This window comes from Siphateles boraxobius, unplaced genomic scaffold (assembly GCF_051911475.1).
Source record: "Siphateles boraxobius isolate OS27281-9 unplaced genomic scaffold, OSU_SipBor_1 61, whole genome shotgun sequence".
NCBI lineage: Eukaryota > Metazoa > Chordata > Actinopteri > Cypriniformes > Leuciscidae > Siphateles > Siphateles boraxobius.
In genome coordinates this window covers 4340880-4354825 of record NW_027509188.1, presented here as the reverse complement: position 1 = coordinate 4354825, position 13946 = coordinate 4340880, and the positions used below count along the sequence as shown (strand labels likewise).

Below are 13946 nucleotides of genomic sequence, written 5' to 3'. Positions count from 1 at the left end.
GTGGTAGTGTCCAATTAGGCCACCTCCCCTATAAAGCTGCTCCTGCTCCAAGCACCACCCATTTAAGCCAGCCGACTTCCTGGATCTCTCCCGGGTGTGGCATCCAACACTGGTAAGCTCAGAAACAAACAGAATGACAATCCAAAATAAACTAATGTTGCGCGCTCCCAAAAAGATACTTCTGTATGGTCAACTAAATAAAGTATAATATATGTGAAATTAAGTGTCCTGTGAGTTATTTGTAACTAAATAAATATTTGCAACAAATGTATAATGTGTATGAAAAAGAAATATATAAACTAAAGAAAACAGCATAAACTCTGGAAAATATAAGTGCATGAGGTTACCGCTTTTAACTCTTCGGGGTCGCCGATCACGCCGGCGTGATCAAGTTACATGACCAGTTTAAGACGTCGAAGCATAAAAACAAAGTCACGTTGAGCGCTGCCGTCCACTTCTGTCGAAAGTGCTGGCTTGAAATTCTATTTTACTTTTTGTTTTGTGTTGATAGACCAAGTAAAAACGGAGATATGATCATTTAAACTTTATATAAAAAAATACTGACGCGTTCGTAAAAGAACGCAAGATGGGATGCGACAGGCGTTGCATTTATTCTAATAACTTCGTCGGTTTTTGTCATAAAACAAAACGGAGAAAAATGTGTGAATCTGCTGACTCTGCTCTTCAGGCTGCACATTTTAGGGAATGGAGGAGGAGCCAACTGAGCTAAGACGCAAAATTGAAAGGCAGAGGATTTACGGAGTTGATAAAGATAGACATATATACGTTATATATATAGAGAGAGAGATTATTGCTAGTTTTTGGAAGAGTTTGAGTAGATTTTGAGAGTAGTTTAGGAGTAGTGTAGATAGTTTAGGTAGTTTAGGAGTAGTTTAGGTAGTTTAGGAGTAGATTAGGTAGTTTAGGAGTAGATTTAGCTAAACTGTTTTGAGGAGAGGCACAGATAAAAAATAAAAATAAAAAACACCTGATATTTGCTGTAAATAGTTGTATGTATAATTTGATTTTGTGTTCATTTTACCTATTGTATGGTATATTTGCACTATTGAGGAACCCCTCTTACTCAAGGAATGAAATCCCTGTAATGTAGCTATCTGTGTAATTGTACATGAATTGTTTTGTAGAGTTTCTAAGCAAAAAAGAAAAGAAAAAACGCCTATTGCCACACCTGCTTTTTGCTGCATATAGTTTAATTTTATCTCAATTTTAAATTTTTTATGTTGTATTTGCACTATTTGCGAACCCTCATACTCTGGGAATACAAGGCCTTAAATATAGCTCTCTGAATAATTGTGTGCACAACATTTTTTAAAAAGTGGCTGAGCTAAAAAGAAAGAAAAAAAGCCTATGGCTACACACGCTTTTTTTTGTAAATCATATTTTTTTTTGTATATAGCTTGATTATATCTGAATTGTACCTGTATATGTTGACATTTACAACTTGTGTTTACATTTTAAACCTTTTAAAATGCTTCATTGAGCATGTTTGTGTTTTTTGTAGTAGAAAAGCTATAATTTTTCTATTCGGATTTTGTGTTTTTTGTGTGATTTTGGGTCCAGTATGTTGATAGAGTACATCAAAGTGAAAAACTAATTGTCTGATCATATAGGTGATGTTGTGCTGAAAAAAATTATACCAAACAAACATTGGTATGGTAAACATTTTTTTATGTTGCAAAATTTAAAAAAAATAAAAGTACTCAAAAACGGCCAAAATAGCCCAAGACTCCGAAGGGTTAAACTGGTTGTGAGGCCATGGCTGTGGCCATCACATCGGGGTTCCTTTTAAGAAGCTTATTTTTCATCATCACTATATCTTCTGTTTTCTGCTTCTCCTTTACCAAAGCGCAAGCCCTGAGCCAAATATGTTTCACCAGTATGATATCATTAATGTATCAACTGAGGGTGCTTTGGTCAGGTCTGACAGTGGTGTGGTTTTCGGTTCTGGACAGGGGTTATCATGGGATATGGGGTTATCTGTGGCTACATTGATTAAAGGTGTGATACACTGCATGTTATGACATTAGTCAAAGTTAATAATAATTTGTTACATTTATATAGCGATTTTCTGGGTACTCAAAGCGCTTTACATGGAAGAGGGAATCTCCTCAACCACCACCAATGTGCAGCATCCACCTGTATAATGCGACAGCAGCCATATTGTGCCAGAACACCCACCACACACCAGCTTACTGGTGGAGAGGAGACAGTGATGAAGCCAATTAGTATATGGGGATGATTAGGAGGCCATGATGGACAGAAGCCAAGGGGCAAATTTGGCCAGGATGCCGGGGTTACACCCCTAATATATTCTGTGACTTGTGCCATGGTAGACCTGACCTAGGAGCAGTAGAAAAAGGTTGCTTGGTTCAATGAGTCCCATCACGTGGATGGCCTTGTACGTGTACACTGTATCTTGGGGAAGTGATGGCACTAGGATGCACTATGGGACGACAACAAGCCAGTACAAGCACCCTCAAACAAAAGCAACAGGACCCTCAGTTGACACTGTAGTAATAGCATAAACATAAAAGAACACGTGACATCGGCATGACTTTGGGTCAAAATGCATCAAGCCTCAGCACTGCGGTGGACACCAGAGCGTCCCAATCTGTTATCGCAAGATAGGCTTCTATATTAATCCAAAAACAAGCCTTCCAAACCACACAATGAGGATAAAGCACTCATACAGTATATACACACGGTGGATAGTCTTTAGCAGCACTAAAGAAACAATTTAATTAGCTATGTAATAAGTTACAATTATAACCAAATACAAATGGTGATTACTTTAATTTAGATTATTTTCGAAAATCTCAAAGTTAAAGCAACACCAAGTAACTTTTCCTCTGCGGTCGCCCTACAGGTTGGAAGAGGTATTGTCCTCAGAACTACAGAAACGCGACCCGATCTGGCAATCTTACATAGCGTGGATATACCAGATAAAGGACCGCAAAGAGGTGGCATAAGTGCATTTCTATGAAGGTAATATGATGCCTAAAAGAATTTCATGCGCAGGATAAGATTTGTGTAAGAGTACATAAGATTGCAAGCATAAAATAAATTTGCATGCGCAAGAGAAGATTTGTAAAGGTGTAAATCGCCCTTCAAGTGTAAGAAAAAAATATTTGCAGCATTTACCTGTTATTCAAAAGTGTAATTCATGTATTTTAGGCTTCTATATAGCAAGAGGATGCAGGATACATGCACTGAATACACAGACATTTTCTTTCTTAACACACCAGCTCGAAATTCAATATGAATGTCAGTCAGCCTGGTGCACAGCTTATTAATAAATCATGATTTATTTATTTAGTTAGTTAGTTGTTAATTTATTTATTTAACATGTATGTGTGCATTATAAGTACCATTTCGGCAATGAGAACATTTCTGAGCCAAATAAAGATAAAGATGTGTTCTGGTGACAGGCGTGTTTATTGAACCAATCAGATCAGAGTAAATCGAGAGTCAGCGAGAAGTTCATCTGATTGGCTACATGATGAAGGTGGACCCACCCTCCTCTTCGCGATTGCAAAACTCAGTGAGTGAGAGAATCGTGCCAAAACTGTAAGCGCAGGTAAAAGAGAGACGCAACTGTACAGATTGGGTTATTTCGGGAACTTTTTTACCCCATGCACACAACAAGTCATGTAGACATTTGCAACAGTTTATTTTTTTACACAAAGTTTGATTTTACGCAATTCATCTGTTTAGCAGTTACTGCCTCAGTTGTTTTTGCTTGCAGATTGCTGTTCACAGGCTTGCAATGCTTTTGGTAGCATTTGTGCGCAAAAACCTTTCCAAAAGTGTAAGCGCGGAAAAAGGAAAGTCTGAATAATACAGATCTTATTTATTTTGCGTTAGCATGAATCTGCAGTTTCAAAAATTCAAAATACATGAATTACACTTAAGAATAACAGTTAAATGCTGCAAATATTTTTTTCTTACACTTGAAGGGCGATTTACACCGTAACAAATCTTCTCTTGCGCATGCAAATTTATTTTACGCTTGCAATCATATGTACTCTTTCACAAATCTTACCCTGCGCATGCGATTCTTTATGTCATTATTTTACCTTCATACATTTCACCATGTCACGACTTGATGAACCACTAAAACAATTTTGGAAACATTATTTGAAGGTAAAAAATCCTACTTAGTGTTGCTTTAATAAAAATAAAAACGTTAAAAACGTTAAGTGTTTAGTAATTTATCTCTGTCCTACTTTCTGCGTTGCTTATTTGATACTGAGTGATAACCTCATGTTTAAGAATAAAAAAGGCACAAAAGTAAAATAATCAAATTTGATCAGAAAATTAGATCAGTTGCAATTATAAATCCATTCACCAGCATCATGCAGATTAGTAACAAACACGTTTTACATGCATACAATTTTGATTATTAAAAAGTCATTTCACTGATTATGAAGAATTATAATCTACGAAGTAACTACAATAATTTAAAAAATTCAATATTGTATAATGTCAAATTGTAATTTTTTCAATAGAACACAAAGTTTCTAGGCATTTTTACTGATTTTGAGTTTTAAATGCTCTTATTCTATCACCCCTCCCTAGAAATAAATGCTTAAAATGACCAAAATGATCACCAATACAAGTCATCGATTTTAGGGGCAGAGATCAATCATTTCCTATATTCTATAGCCACCATCTTCATCACCATAATCATCTTAAATTTTGTTTACATGTGTACAATTTATTATTAAACACTCCTTTCATTTCACTAATTATGAAGACTTATGTGATTTAAAGTAAAATAATTCCACAGTGTTATTTCTCTTTTAATAAGCATCAAATTTGGTATGTTCCTGTTCTACACTACAGAGCAGTGTTTACATCAGTCTACTGAAGAGAAGCTGAAAAATTGCTTTTGGATATTATTACCATTATATATTTCTGTAATTTATTCACTCAACTCAACACCACTCTTATATTTGGAACTCAATTCATGTTTTGTGGAATAACTTTTAATAATATGTTTAGCCTCTACATGTTTAAACCTTAAACATAAACATTAAAACATTATTATCATGAAAACTAAAGTAACTACAATAAAACACTTTTCTCAATAACAAGAATAAAACTCATTTCACTGATTATGAAGAATTATATGATTTAAAGTAAAATACAAGTAGCTACAATAAAACACTTTTTTCTCCCATTAATTTTTTTCCATAGAACACAATGTTTCTAGACATTTTTACTGATTTCGAGTTTTAAATGCTTTTATTCCATCACTCCTTCCTAAAAATAAATGCTTACAATTACTAAAATGATAACAAATACAGTAGAATTGCTAAAATGCTTTTTTTTTTGTTGCGATAAATGCGATTCTAGGGGCAGAGATCAATCATTGTCTACTTTCTATAGCCATCATCTTCATCACCAGCATCATCATCTTCATCATGAGGTGTTCATTTTCCCTGTAATCCCTGCAGAAGTTGTGCGTACTCCTCAGTGTTGGTGTCCTCGTGTCGATCCTGATTCACCCACTCATCCAGACGCTCGCGCTGCGTCTGATCCAGGATTCCCACGCGGCTGTACTCCGACACCAGGTTTCGGTATCCTGCTTTATAGTAGCCTCGGATGCCTTCATCCGACAAAACACAGCTCTGAGACAGAACGCTGTCACCTGGAGTTACACACAAGAATATTATCAAGTGCAGCAACACAACAGCTCTGTTAATCTTAGACTATCAGTCGTGTAATGCTTTACATTTAATATCTTCAGTCCAGTTCATTTCTAAAGCACATTTAATGACAGCAACAACGCTGACCAAAGTGCTGTACAATATAAAATAAAATAGTAGTTGAACTTTCCCTTTAAGACAGAATTTTAAACAAGACACATTCAAAGCAATAACATTTCACATGTATGTATAAGAGATTAATAACAATTTTATTTAAAAAACGGTCTATGATCAGTTCTCATTATATAGACAAAACATTTAAGCCGGCTGTTTTCATATGTCATTATTTACAGTAAAAGATGTATGTACAATAGCAGCAAATAAACTTTTGGTAAACAGGACAAAACAAACATATGCTTGGAATAGTTTCATATTCACAAAGAACAATCAAAACAACACCTAATTGCCATTACGAAAAACATTAAATACAACACAAGATATTAAAGCGCAATTAAGAATAATTATTGTCTGTCCGTTGTGTACTGCCACATTGTCTTCCTCTAATCTGTGTGCTTCATGTTATTGAGTGTGTTCACGGCTGTATGTGACTTCTGTAATGTTGCACCAAGGCTTTAGTTTAGAGACTGCTATTTCGTTCTACTGTATCATTGTGTATGGCTCAAATGACAATAAAACTCTTTAATCTTTATTATCTAATTGGTCAAAGATTACATTTTTACCATAAAAGCTGCTGCATTATGTAAACACCCTGGGAAATCATAGTATCTGCTGGAGTCTGGTTTTAAACATGCGTTTTGCAGGATTAAGTAAAGTCAAGCAACCTTCATTTATATAGCGCTTTTAACAATATAGATTGTTTCAAAGCAGCTTTACAGTGATAATAGGAAATTTAAACTAATTACAGTAACAGAGATAGGTATGGCTTTACAGCAGCTCTAGAATAAAGTTATTGTCCCGCTAAAGTTAGTTTTGATTGATTCTCTTCCGTTGCAAAGATCATTAGTTATTAACTTAGAGGCCGCTAACACGACACCGTTCTAACATTACCACCTCAAGAGTTTCTTACCTAGAGCCTCTCTGAGCTTTTGAGAGATAAATGGGTGATGAAGAGTCATGCAGCGTTTCAGCAGAAGCTCCACGTCTCCACTAATCATTGTGTCTGCTAGAAGCTTCCTGTAAAAAACATTTTCACAGATTTAACCTTTGTGATGCTGTACCTAAAATATTCAACGTTAAATACTACTCTAAATTCAGTATAATTGTCTTGATGAGGATTTGGTCCGTAACTGTGAACGTTACCTGGCCATCTGTGAGCGGCTGCTTGGGCCTGTAGTTAAAGCTCGTCTGTGATCGTGTCCCAGAACCTCCATGGCAATCAGGTTCTGTCCATTATTGTCAGTCTTTATGCTGCTGATCAGTTTATGAAGCTCAGGGTTTTTATTTTTAAAATCGCTCACTGAGTTTGGGTTTTCTATGAACGTCAGAGCTAGTCTGATGGAGTCCTTGGGTGGAATATGGCTCGTGTTGAGTGTCCCTGTGTTGTTCTTACTGGACCTTCGGGCACTTTGAACACTGTCCAGAGAGAATGAGAATTACTGACAATTTGATTGAATGAAATTAGCATGAAATCTGCTTACCGTATTTTCCGGACTGTAAGTCACACTTTTTTTCATAGTTTGGTCAAGAGAAAACATTACCGTCTACAGCCGCGAGAGGGCGCTCTATGCTGCTCCTGTAGCCTAACCCCTGAAAAAATTTACTGAAAACAACTGAAAACTGAAGAACTGTTAACTGAAACATTAACTTCAGAAACAACTGAGAAAGACTGAACACAAACAAAATGCCCCCAAAAAGAAAATCCTATTTGCAGATTACAAACTGCAGGTAGATAAATATGGAGCCGAAAACGGTAATCGAGCAGCAGAAAGAAAGTTTGGAGTGAGTGAGAAACGTCCTGGTTGCGTATGCAACCCACCGTTCCCTGAAGGAGGGAACGGAGGACGTAGTCGACGCGACTGAAATGGGATCACGCTAGGGAGCCTATCGTCTTCGAGTATTATTGAACGAGCCAATACACATTGGCGTGCGAGATTTGCATCTCACACTCCGCCCCGCAGCGCGGGTATAAATACGGAAGTGGATGCACGCACCATTTGCTTTTCGCTGAGGAGCCGAGCGTAACTCGGAGTCAGCGGTGGTCCAGCGGTAGTGGCAAGGGGACTACGTCCTCCGTTCCCTCCTTCAGGGAACGGTGGGTTGCATACGCAACCAGGACGTTCCCTTTCAGTCGATAACGTCGGACGTAGTCGACGCAACTGAAATGGGATCAACCATTGAACACGCCACTAACGCTGCCACCTTCCAGTGCCTAGACAAAAGCCTTCTGATCCTCCCGACGTTCTAGCGGAAAAGGACAGGGCTTAGGCCAGGAAGTCGCTGCTGTTCCACAAGACCCACTCAGTTAGACTTGGTAACACTGGGAAAGCGTGCCCAACATTGGAAGGAAGGGACGCTGCGGAGCCCAACCAACCCGAAAGGGGGGGGGAAATACACATATGAACTGGGCGGAGAGCCGGGCAGTATAACATATGGAATGTCACTGGGGTGGCTCCAGCCTAGAGAGGGGGGAGACACACCAATTTACAGTGACGGCAGGACTCTGCCAAGGGAAAGACACGGGCTCACCTTGGGGAGCCGTATCGTGGAAGAATACACATATGGGGTCGCCGTAGGGACCGCAACATATGGACCCAGCCTAACACAGGTTCCACACTGCATACGAGTGGTAGGCCTAACACCAGACGTTCCGCCACGTCCGACGTTGGGGGGGGTACGGAGGAGCTCAACAGGTTCCGGACAAGGGAATTCCACCGGAGCGAAATGGCGCACGTATCCGGTCCGTAAGAGGGGAATGGCGCAGAAAGCCGACACTGAACCGGGGCTCACGGTGTTACTGGCTTCTATGAGAAGAGAGCACACGGGAAGCAACCGGCTCGACACGTAGGCTATAGAATCTAGCAAACGTATTAGGTGTCGCCCAGCCCGCAGCTCTACAGACATCTGTCAGCGAGGCACCCTGCGCCAACGCCCAAGAAGCGGCAACACTCCTTGTGGAGTGAGCTCGCAGTCCGGGGGGACAGGGTTCACCTTGGGACTCATACGCCAAGATGATGGCATCCACTATCCAGTGGGCCAACCTCTGCTTGGAGACAGCCTTTCCCTTCCGCTGACCTCCATAACAGACGAAGAGCTGCTCTGAGGTCCTAAAGCTTTGCGTTCTGTCCACGTACAAGCGCAGGGCGCGAACGGGGCAGAGAAAAGCCAGGGCTGGGTCTGCCTCCTCCGGGGGCAGCGCTTGCAGGTTCACCACCTGGTCCCGAAAGGGGGTGGTAGGAACCTTGGGCACATATCCAGGCCGGGGTCTCAGGATAACGTGAGAGTTAGCCGGCCCGAATTCCAGGCACGATTCGCTGACCGAAAATGCGTGCAGGTCCCCTACCCTCTTGATGGAGGCCAAAGCAAGTAGGAAAACTGTCTTTTGGGACAGAATTTTTAACTCTGCTACCTGCAAAGGCTCGAAGGGCGGTCTCTGCAGTGCGGTTAGCACCAGAGATAAGTCCCAAGAGGGTATAGAGGGGGGGCGAGGCGGATTCAACCTCCTCGCTCCCCTCAGGAACCTGACGATCAAGTCATGCTTCCCCAGGGATTTCCCGTCTACTGCATCGTGATGTGCGGCAATAGCGGCGACATACACTTTGAGGGTGGAGGGGGACAGCCGACGCTCCAAAGCCTCTTGCAGGAAAGAAAGCACGGAAATGACCGAACACCTTCGGGGGTCTTCTCCTTGAGAAGCACACCACTCAACGAACAGTTTCCACTTCAGGGAGTAAGCAAGCCTCGTAGAGGGGGCTCTCGCTGACGTGATGGTATCTACGACTGCCTGTGGTAGACTACCTAAAACCTCCGCGTCCCGTCCAGGGACCACACATGGAGTCTCCAATAGTCTGGACGCGGGTGCCATATGGTGCCCCGTCCCTGAGAGAGTAGGTCCTCTCTCAGAGGAATAGGCCAGGGAGGAGCTGTCGAGAGGAGAAAAAGTTTGGGGAACCAGGTTCGGTTGGGCCAATAAGGGGCAACTAGCAAAACCTGCTCCTCTTCCTCCCTGACTTTGCACAGTAGTTGTGCAATAAGGCTCACTGGGGGAAACGCATACTTGCGGAGGCCCCGGGGCCAGCTGTGAGCCAGTGCATCCGTTTCGAGGGAATAAAACAACTGGCAATGGGACGAGTCCGGAGAGGCAAACAGATCTATCTGTGCGGCCCCGAAGTGGTCCCATATCAGCTGGACCGCCTGGGGATGGAGCCGCCATTCTCCCGAGCCCACAATCTGTCGTGAGAGCTCGTCGGCGGCACGATTGAGCAGGCCAGGGATGTGAACGGCACGAAGCGACCTCAGATGCTTCTGACCCCATAGGAGGAGGTGGCGGGCGAGTTGTGACATGCGGCGGGAACGTAGACCACCTTGGCGGTTGATGTACGCAACGGCCGCAGTGCTGTCCGTCCGGACCAGTACGTGCTTGCCGAGCAGCGTCGTCCTGAGGCGTCTCAAAGCAAGGAGTACTGCTAACAACTCGAGGTAGTTGATGTGCCAATGCAGGTGGGACCCCGTCCAGGTGCCAGCTACTGCATGCCCGTTGTACGTGGCCCCCCAGCCAGTGTTGGAGGCGTCTGTGAAGACCACAGCATGCCTGGACACTTGTTCTAGGGACACACCGGCCCGGAGAAACGAAAGGTCCGACCACGGGCTGAAGGTTTGGAGGCAGGCCGCGGTGATTCTCACAGGGAGCGTGCCTCTCCGCCACGCCCACCTCGGGACTCGGTCGCGAAGCCAGTGCTGGAGTGGTCTCATATGAAGCAGGCCGAGCGGCGTAACTGCGGCTGCGGCTGCCATATGCCCCAGGAGCCTCTGAAACTGTTTCAGAAAAACCACTGTTCTGCCCTTGATAAAATTCAGGCAGTTCAGCACCGACCGGGCGCGATCCTCTGTGAGGCGCGCCGTGTGTTGGACCGAGTCCAGCTCCAAACCGAGAAAAGAGATCCTCTGCACAGGGGCGAGTTTGCTCTTCTCCCAGTTGACCTGAAGACCCAGCTGGCTGATGTGCTGGAGCAGCAAAACCCTGTGTTCGCATAACAGCTCCCGAGACTGAGCTAGTATCAGCCAGTCGTCGAGATAGTTGAGAACGCGAACGCCCTGCTCTCTCATGGGAGCGAGGGTTGCCTCCGTAACTTTCGTAAAGACACGGGGTGACAGGGCCAGCCCGAAGGGTAAGACTTTGTACTGATACGCCTGACCCTCGAACGCGAAACGCAGGAATGGCCTGTGTCGCGGCAGGATGGAGACATGAAAGTACGCGTCCTTCAGGTCGATCGCTGCAAACCAATCCTGGGGACGGACACATTGGAAGATGCGTTTCTGCGTCAGCATTCTGAACGGGAGCTTGTGAAGGGCCCGATTCAGGACTCGCAGGTCCAGGATAGGTCGTAACCCACCCCCTTTCTTGGGTATAATGAAGTACGGGCTGTAAAAGCCGGCCTTCATATTGGCTACCGACACCGGCTCTATCGCGTCCTTCGCCAGCAGGACCGCGATCTCCGCGCGCATGACAGGAGCAGATTCGCTCGACACTGAAGTGTGGCGAATGCCACTGTACCTGGGCGGACTCCGGCGGAACTGAATCGTGTAGCCGAGCCTGATGGTACGGAGGAGCCAGCCGGACGGGTTGGAGAGCACTTTCCAGGCCTCGACGAACCGAACCAGGGGGACCAAGGGTAACACAGGCATACCCGGGGTGGGGCAGCGCGGTGGAGGGCAGGGACCCGGCTCGGAAGGCCCGTGGGCGGCCCGAAGCGGGGTCTGAGTGAGCCGTGCTGCACTTACCTGTCTCCACGGGGCAACAGAGGACGGGAGAGAAGGCGGATGACCGGGTCCTCGACCGCCTCGTGTTGCGGGCTGGCGAACAAGAGGGGGCTGGGGGGAGCAAGGCTGTTCCACAGGGTCGCAAGCCGCCAGCCTCGCCCTCTTGGGACCCAGGGACGGAGAAATTCGCTCTTCTGACAATTGGGGTACCACTGGACTCCGGAGAACCAATGGTGGAACGGTAACCATCTGAAGAGCTAGTCCCCCCATCCCTGGGTGGCCTGTCTCAGGAACGTTTCTGACACTCGCCCCCTGGCTGGGCGGTGACTGAGACAGACTGGGCGGCCTGCCTGCTGCTGGTTCTACGCTGGGGCCTGGGTGAAGGCTGTTGCGGAGACCCCGCGGAACCGGAGGCAGCGGCAGGGGGGCGCCCTCGGCGACGAACGGGCGGAGGGACTATCTCCGGCGGCAGGGTGGAGGCAACAGCGGGCCGCCGGGATAGGGTGTGTCGGGGAGCCTCCGTCCGAACCTGGGTGGCAGAGAACTGTTGGGCGCAGCTCTCCGCCACGTCGCCGAACAACCCAACCTGGGAAATTGGGGAGTCCAGGAACCGAACCTTGTCCGCATCCGCCATCTCAACCAGGCTGAGCCAACGATGGCGTTCCTGGACCACCAAAGTGGACATCGCTAGACCGACCGCACACGCCGCGACACTCGTACCCCGGAGGGCGAGGTCAGTGGCGGTGCGGAGCTCACTCACGAGCGCCCGGTCCAAACTACCCTCGTGCATGTCCATGACTGTTTTGGCCTGGTAGACCTGCAACAACGCCAAGGCATGCAAAGAAGGAGGAGGCTTGCCCGCAAGCTCTGTAAGCTCTGACCGCCAATCCTGACGCGAACTCACAGGCCCGCGAGGGGAAACAAGGATCCCCCACCCAGGATGCAGCGGCCGTTGGACATAAAAGAGTCGCAACAGACCGCTCCACTGGAGGGATAGCCTCATAACCCTTCACCGCTCCTCCGACAAGGGTAGTGAGGGAGGAAGAACTACTCAAGTCGTTTTCAGCAGTAAAAGGTGCCGTCCACGACCAAGTAAGCTCTTCATGCACTTCGGGAAAGAAGGGCACTGGGGCGGCGGGCTGAGAACCAGCACGGCCCACCCCGAGATACCAATCATCCAACCGAGACTGAACAGGACACGGTGGAGGGTTCCACTCGAGCCCGACAGCCTCGGCGGCCCGTTTCAGCATAGCTGATAACTCTGGATCCGGCTCGGGCAACATTGAACTCCCGGAGGGAGACAACGCAGCCGAGTCGTCATCTCCAGACATCAGCTCACCCTCCGATGCTGCAATCGACATCCTGTCCCCCAGGGGAGCCCCGAGTGGAACCGCTGGCCCACCCATTACAGATGGACCAGCAGATAACACCGGAGGCTCCAATGGTAGCAGTGGAAGGGAGGGGTGAGGAGCCCACAGGGAATGGTTACCGGGCGGGACATCCAACACTACCCTCCGGTCACCCATCCCATGCAGCACCCGGGGGTGGGGCATGGCAATGGGGACTCGCTCTCCGCGGACGAAGGCGAGTCTCGCCCTCAACACTGCGACAGTCATGTTCCCACAGTGAAAACATGAGCTGTCCACAAAAGCTGCCTCAGCGTGCTGTAAGCCCAAACACGTGATACAACAATTGTGACCATCAGAGAGAGACAGGGAACGACCGCACCCAGAAACGCACGGGTGGAATGACATCTTGAAAAAGACGCAAACGCACCTGTGTTGCTCTTTTAGGAAGTGAAAACCTCTCACCAGTGCCGGAGCACACAGGGGAATGACCGCGGCAACACTGACACAGGAATGGTGCACCCTGTGCCAGTGAAGCACTCACTTTCTCGCCCTCAACCGACCGTCAGACAAACAAACACAAACAGAAATTTGGTTGCTGTGAAAACAGCAGTTGAGAGCTTGAAGCTCGCGATCACCGCTGCACTCGCGCTGTAACCACCGACACCAGGAGAGACTTCCCAAAGAAGCGCCGACACACTCGCTCGTTGTACAACAACACTCTTCAGATCCAGACATGAAGCTCGGCTCCGAAGCGAAAGGCAAATGGTGCGTGCATCCACTTCCGTATTTATACCCGCGCTGCGGGGCGGAGTGTGAGATGCAAATCTCGCACGCCAATGTGTATTGGCTCGTTCAATAATACTCGAAGACGATAGGCTCCCTAGCGTGATCCCATTTCAGTCGCGTCGACTACGTCCGACGTTATCGACTGAAAGGGAACTTGTGAGGGACTGGCGAAAAGCAGGGGTTACTCTAAAGGGGGTCGCAC

The 13946-nt window shown here is 46.3% G+C and overlaps 1 protein-coding gene across 1 annotated transcript in view; it reads right to left on the bottom strand.

The window, feature by feature from the left end:
• Nucleotides 1-5239: 5239 nt before the first annotated feature.
• Nucleotides 5240-13946, bottom strand: part of LOC143718601 (uncharacterized) — a 92337-nt gene continuing 83630 nt past the window's right edge. The window contains exons 8-10 of the mRNA XM_077209617.1: nucleotides 6993-7265; nucleotides 6760-6866; nucleotides 5240-5674 (exon numbers count right to left, since the gene is read on the bottom strand). Coding sequence (XP_077065732.1) covers nucleotides 5457-5674; nucleotides 6760-6866; nucleotides 6993-7265 — 598 coding nt within the window. The 3' untranslated portion in view covers nucleotides 5240-5456. The remainder of the gene's footprint in view (nucleotides 5675-6759; nucleotides 6867-6992; nucleotides 7266-13946) is intronic.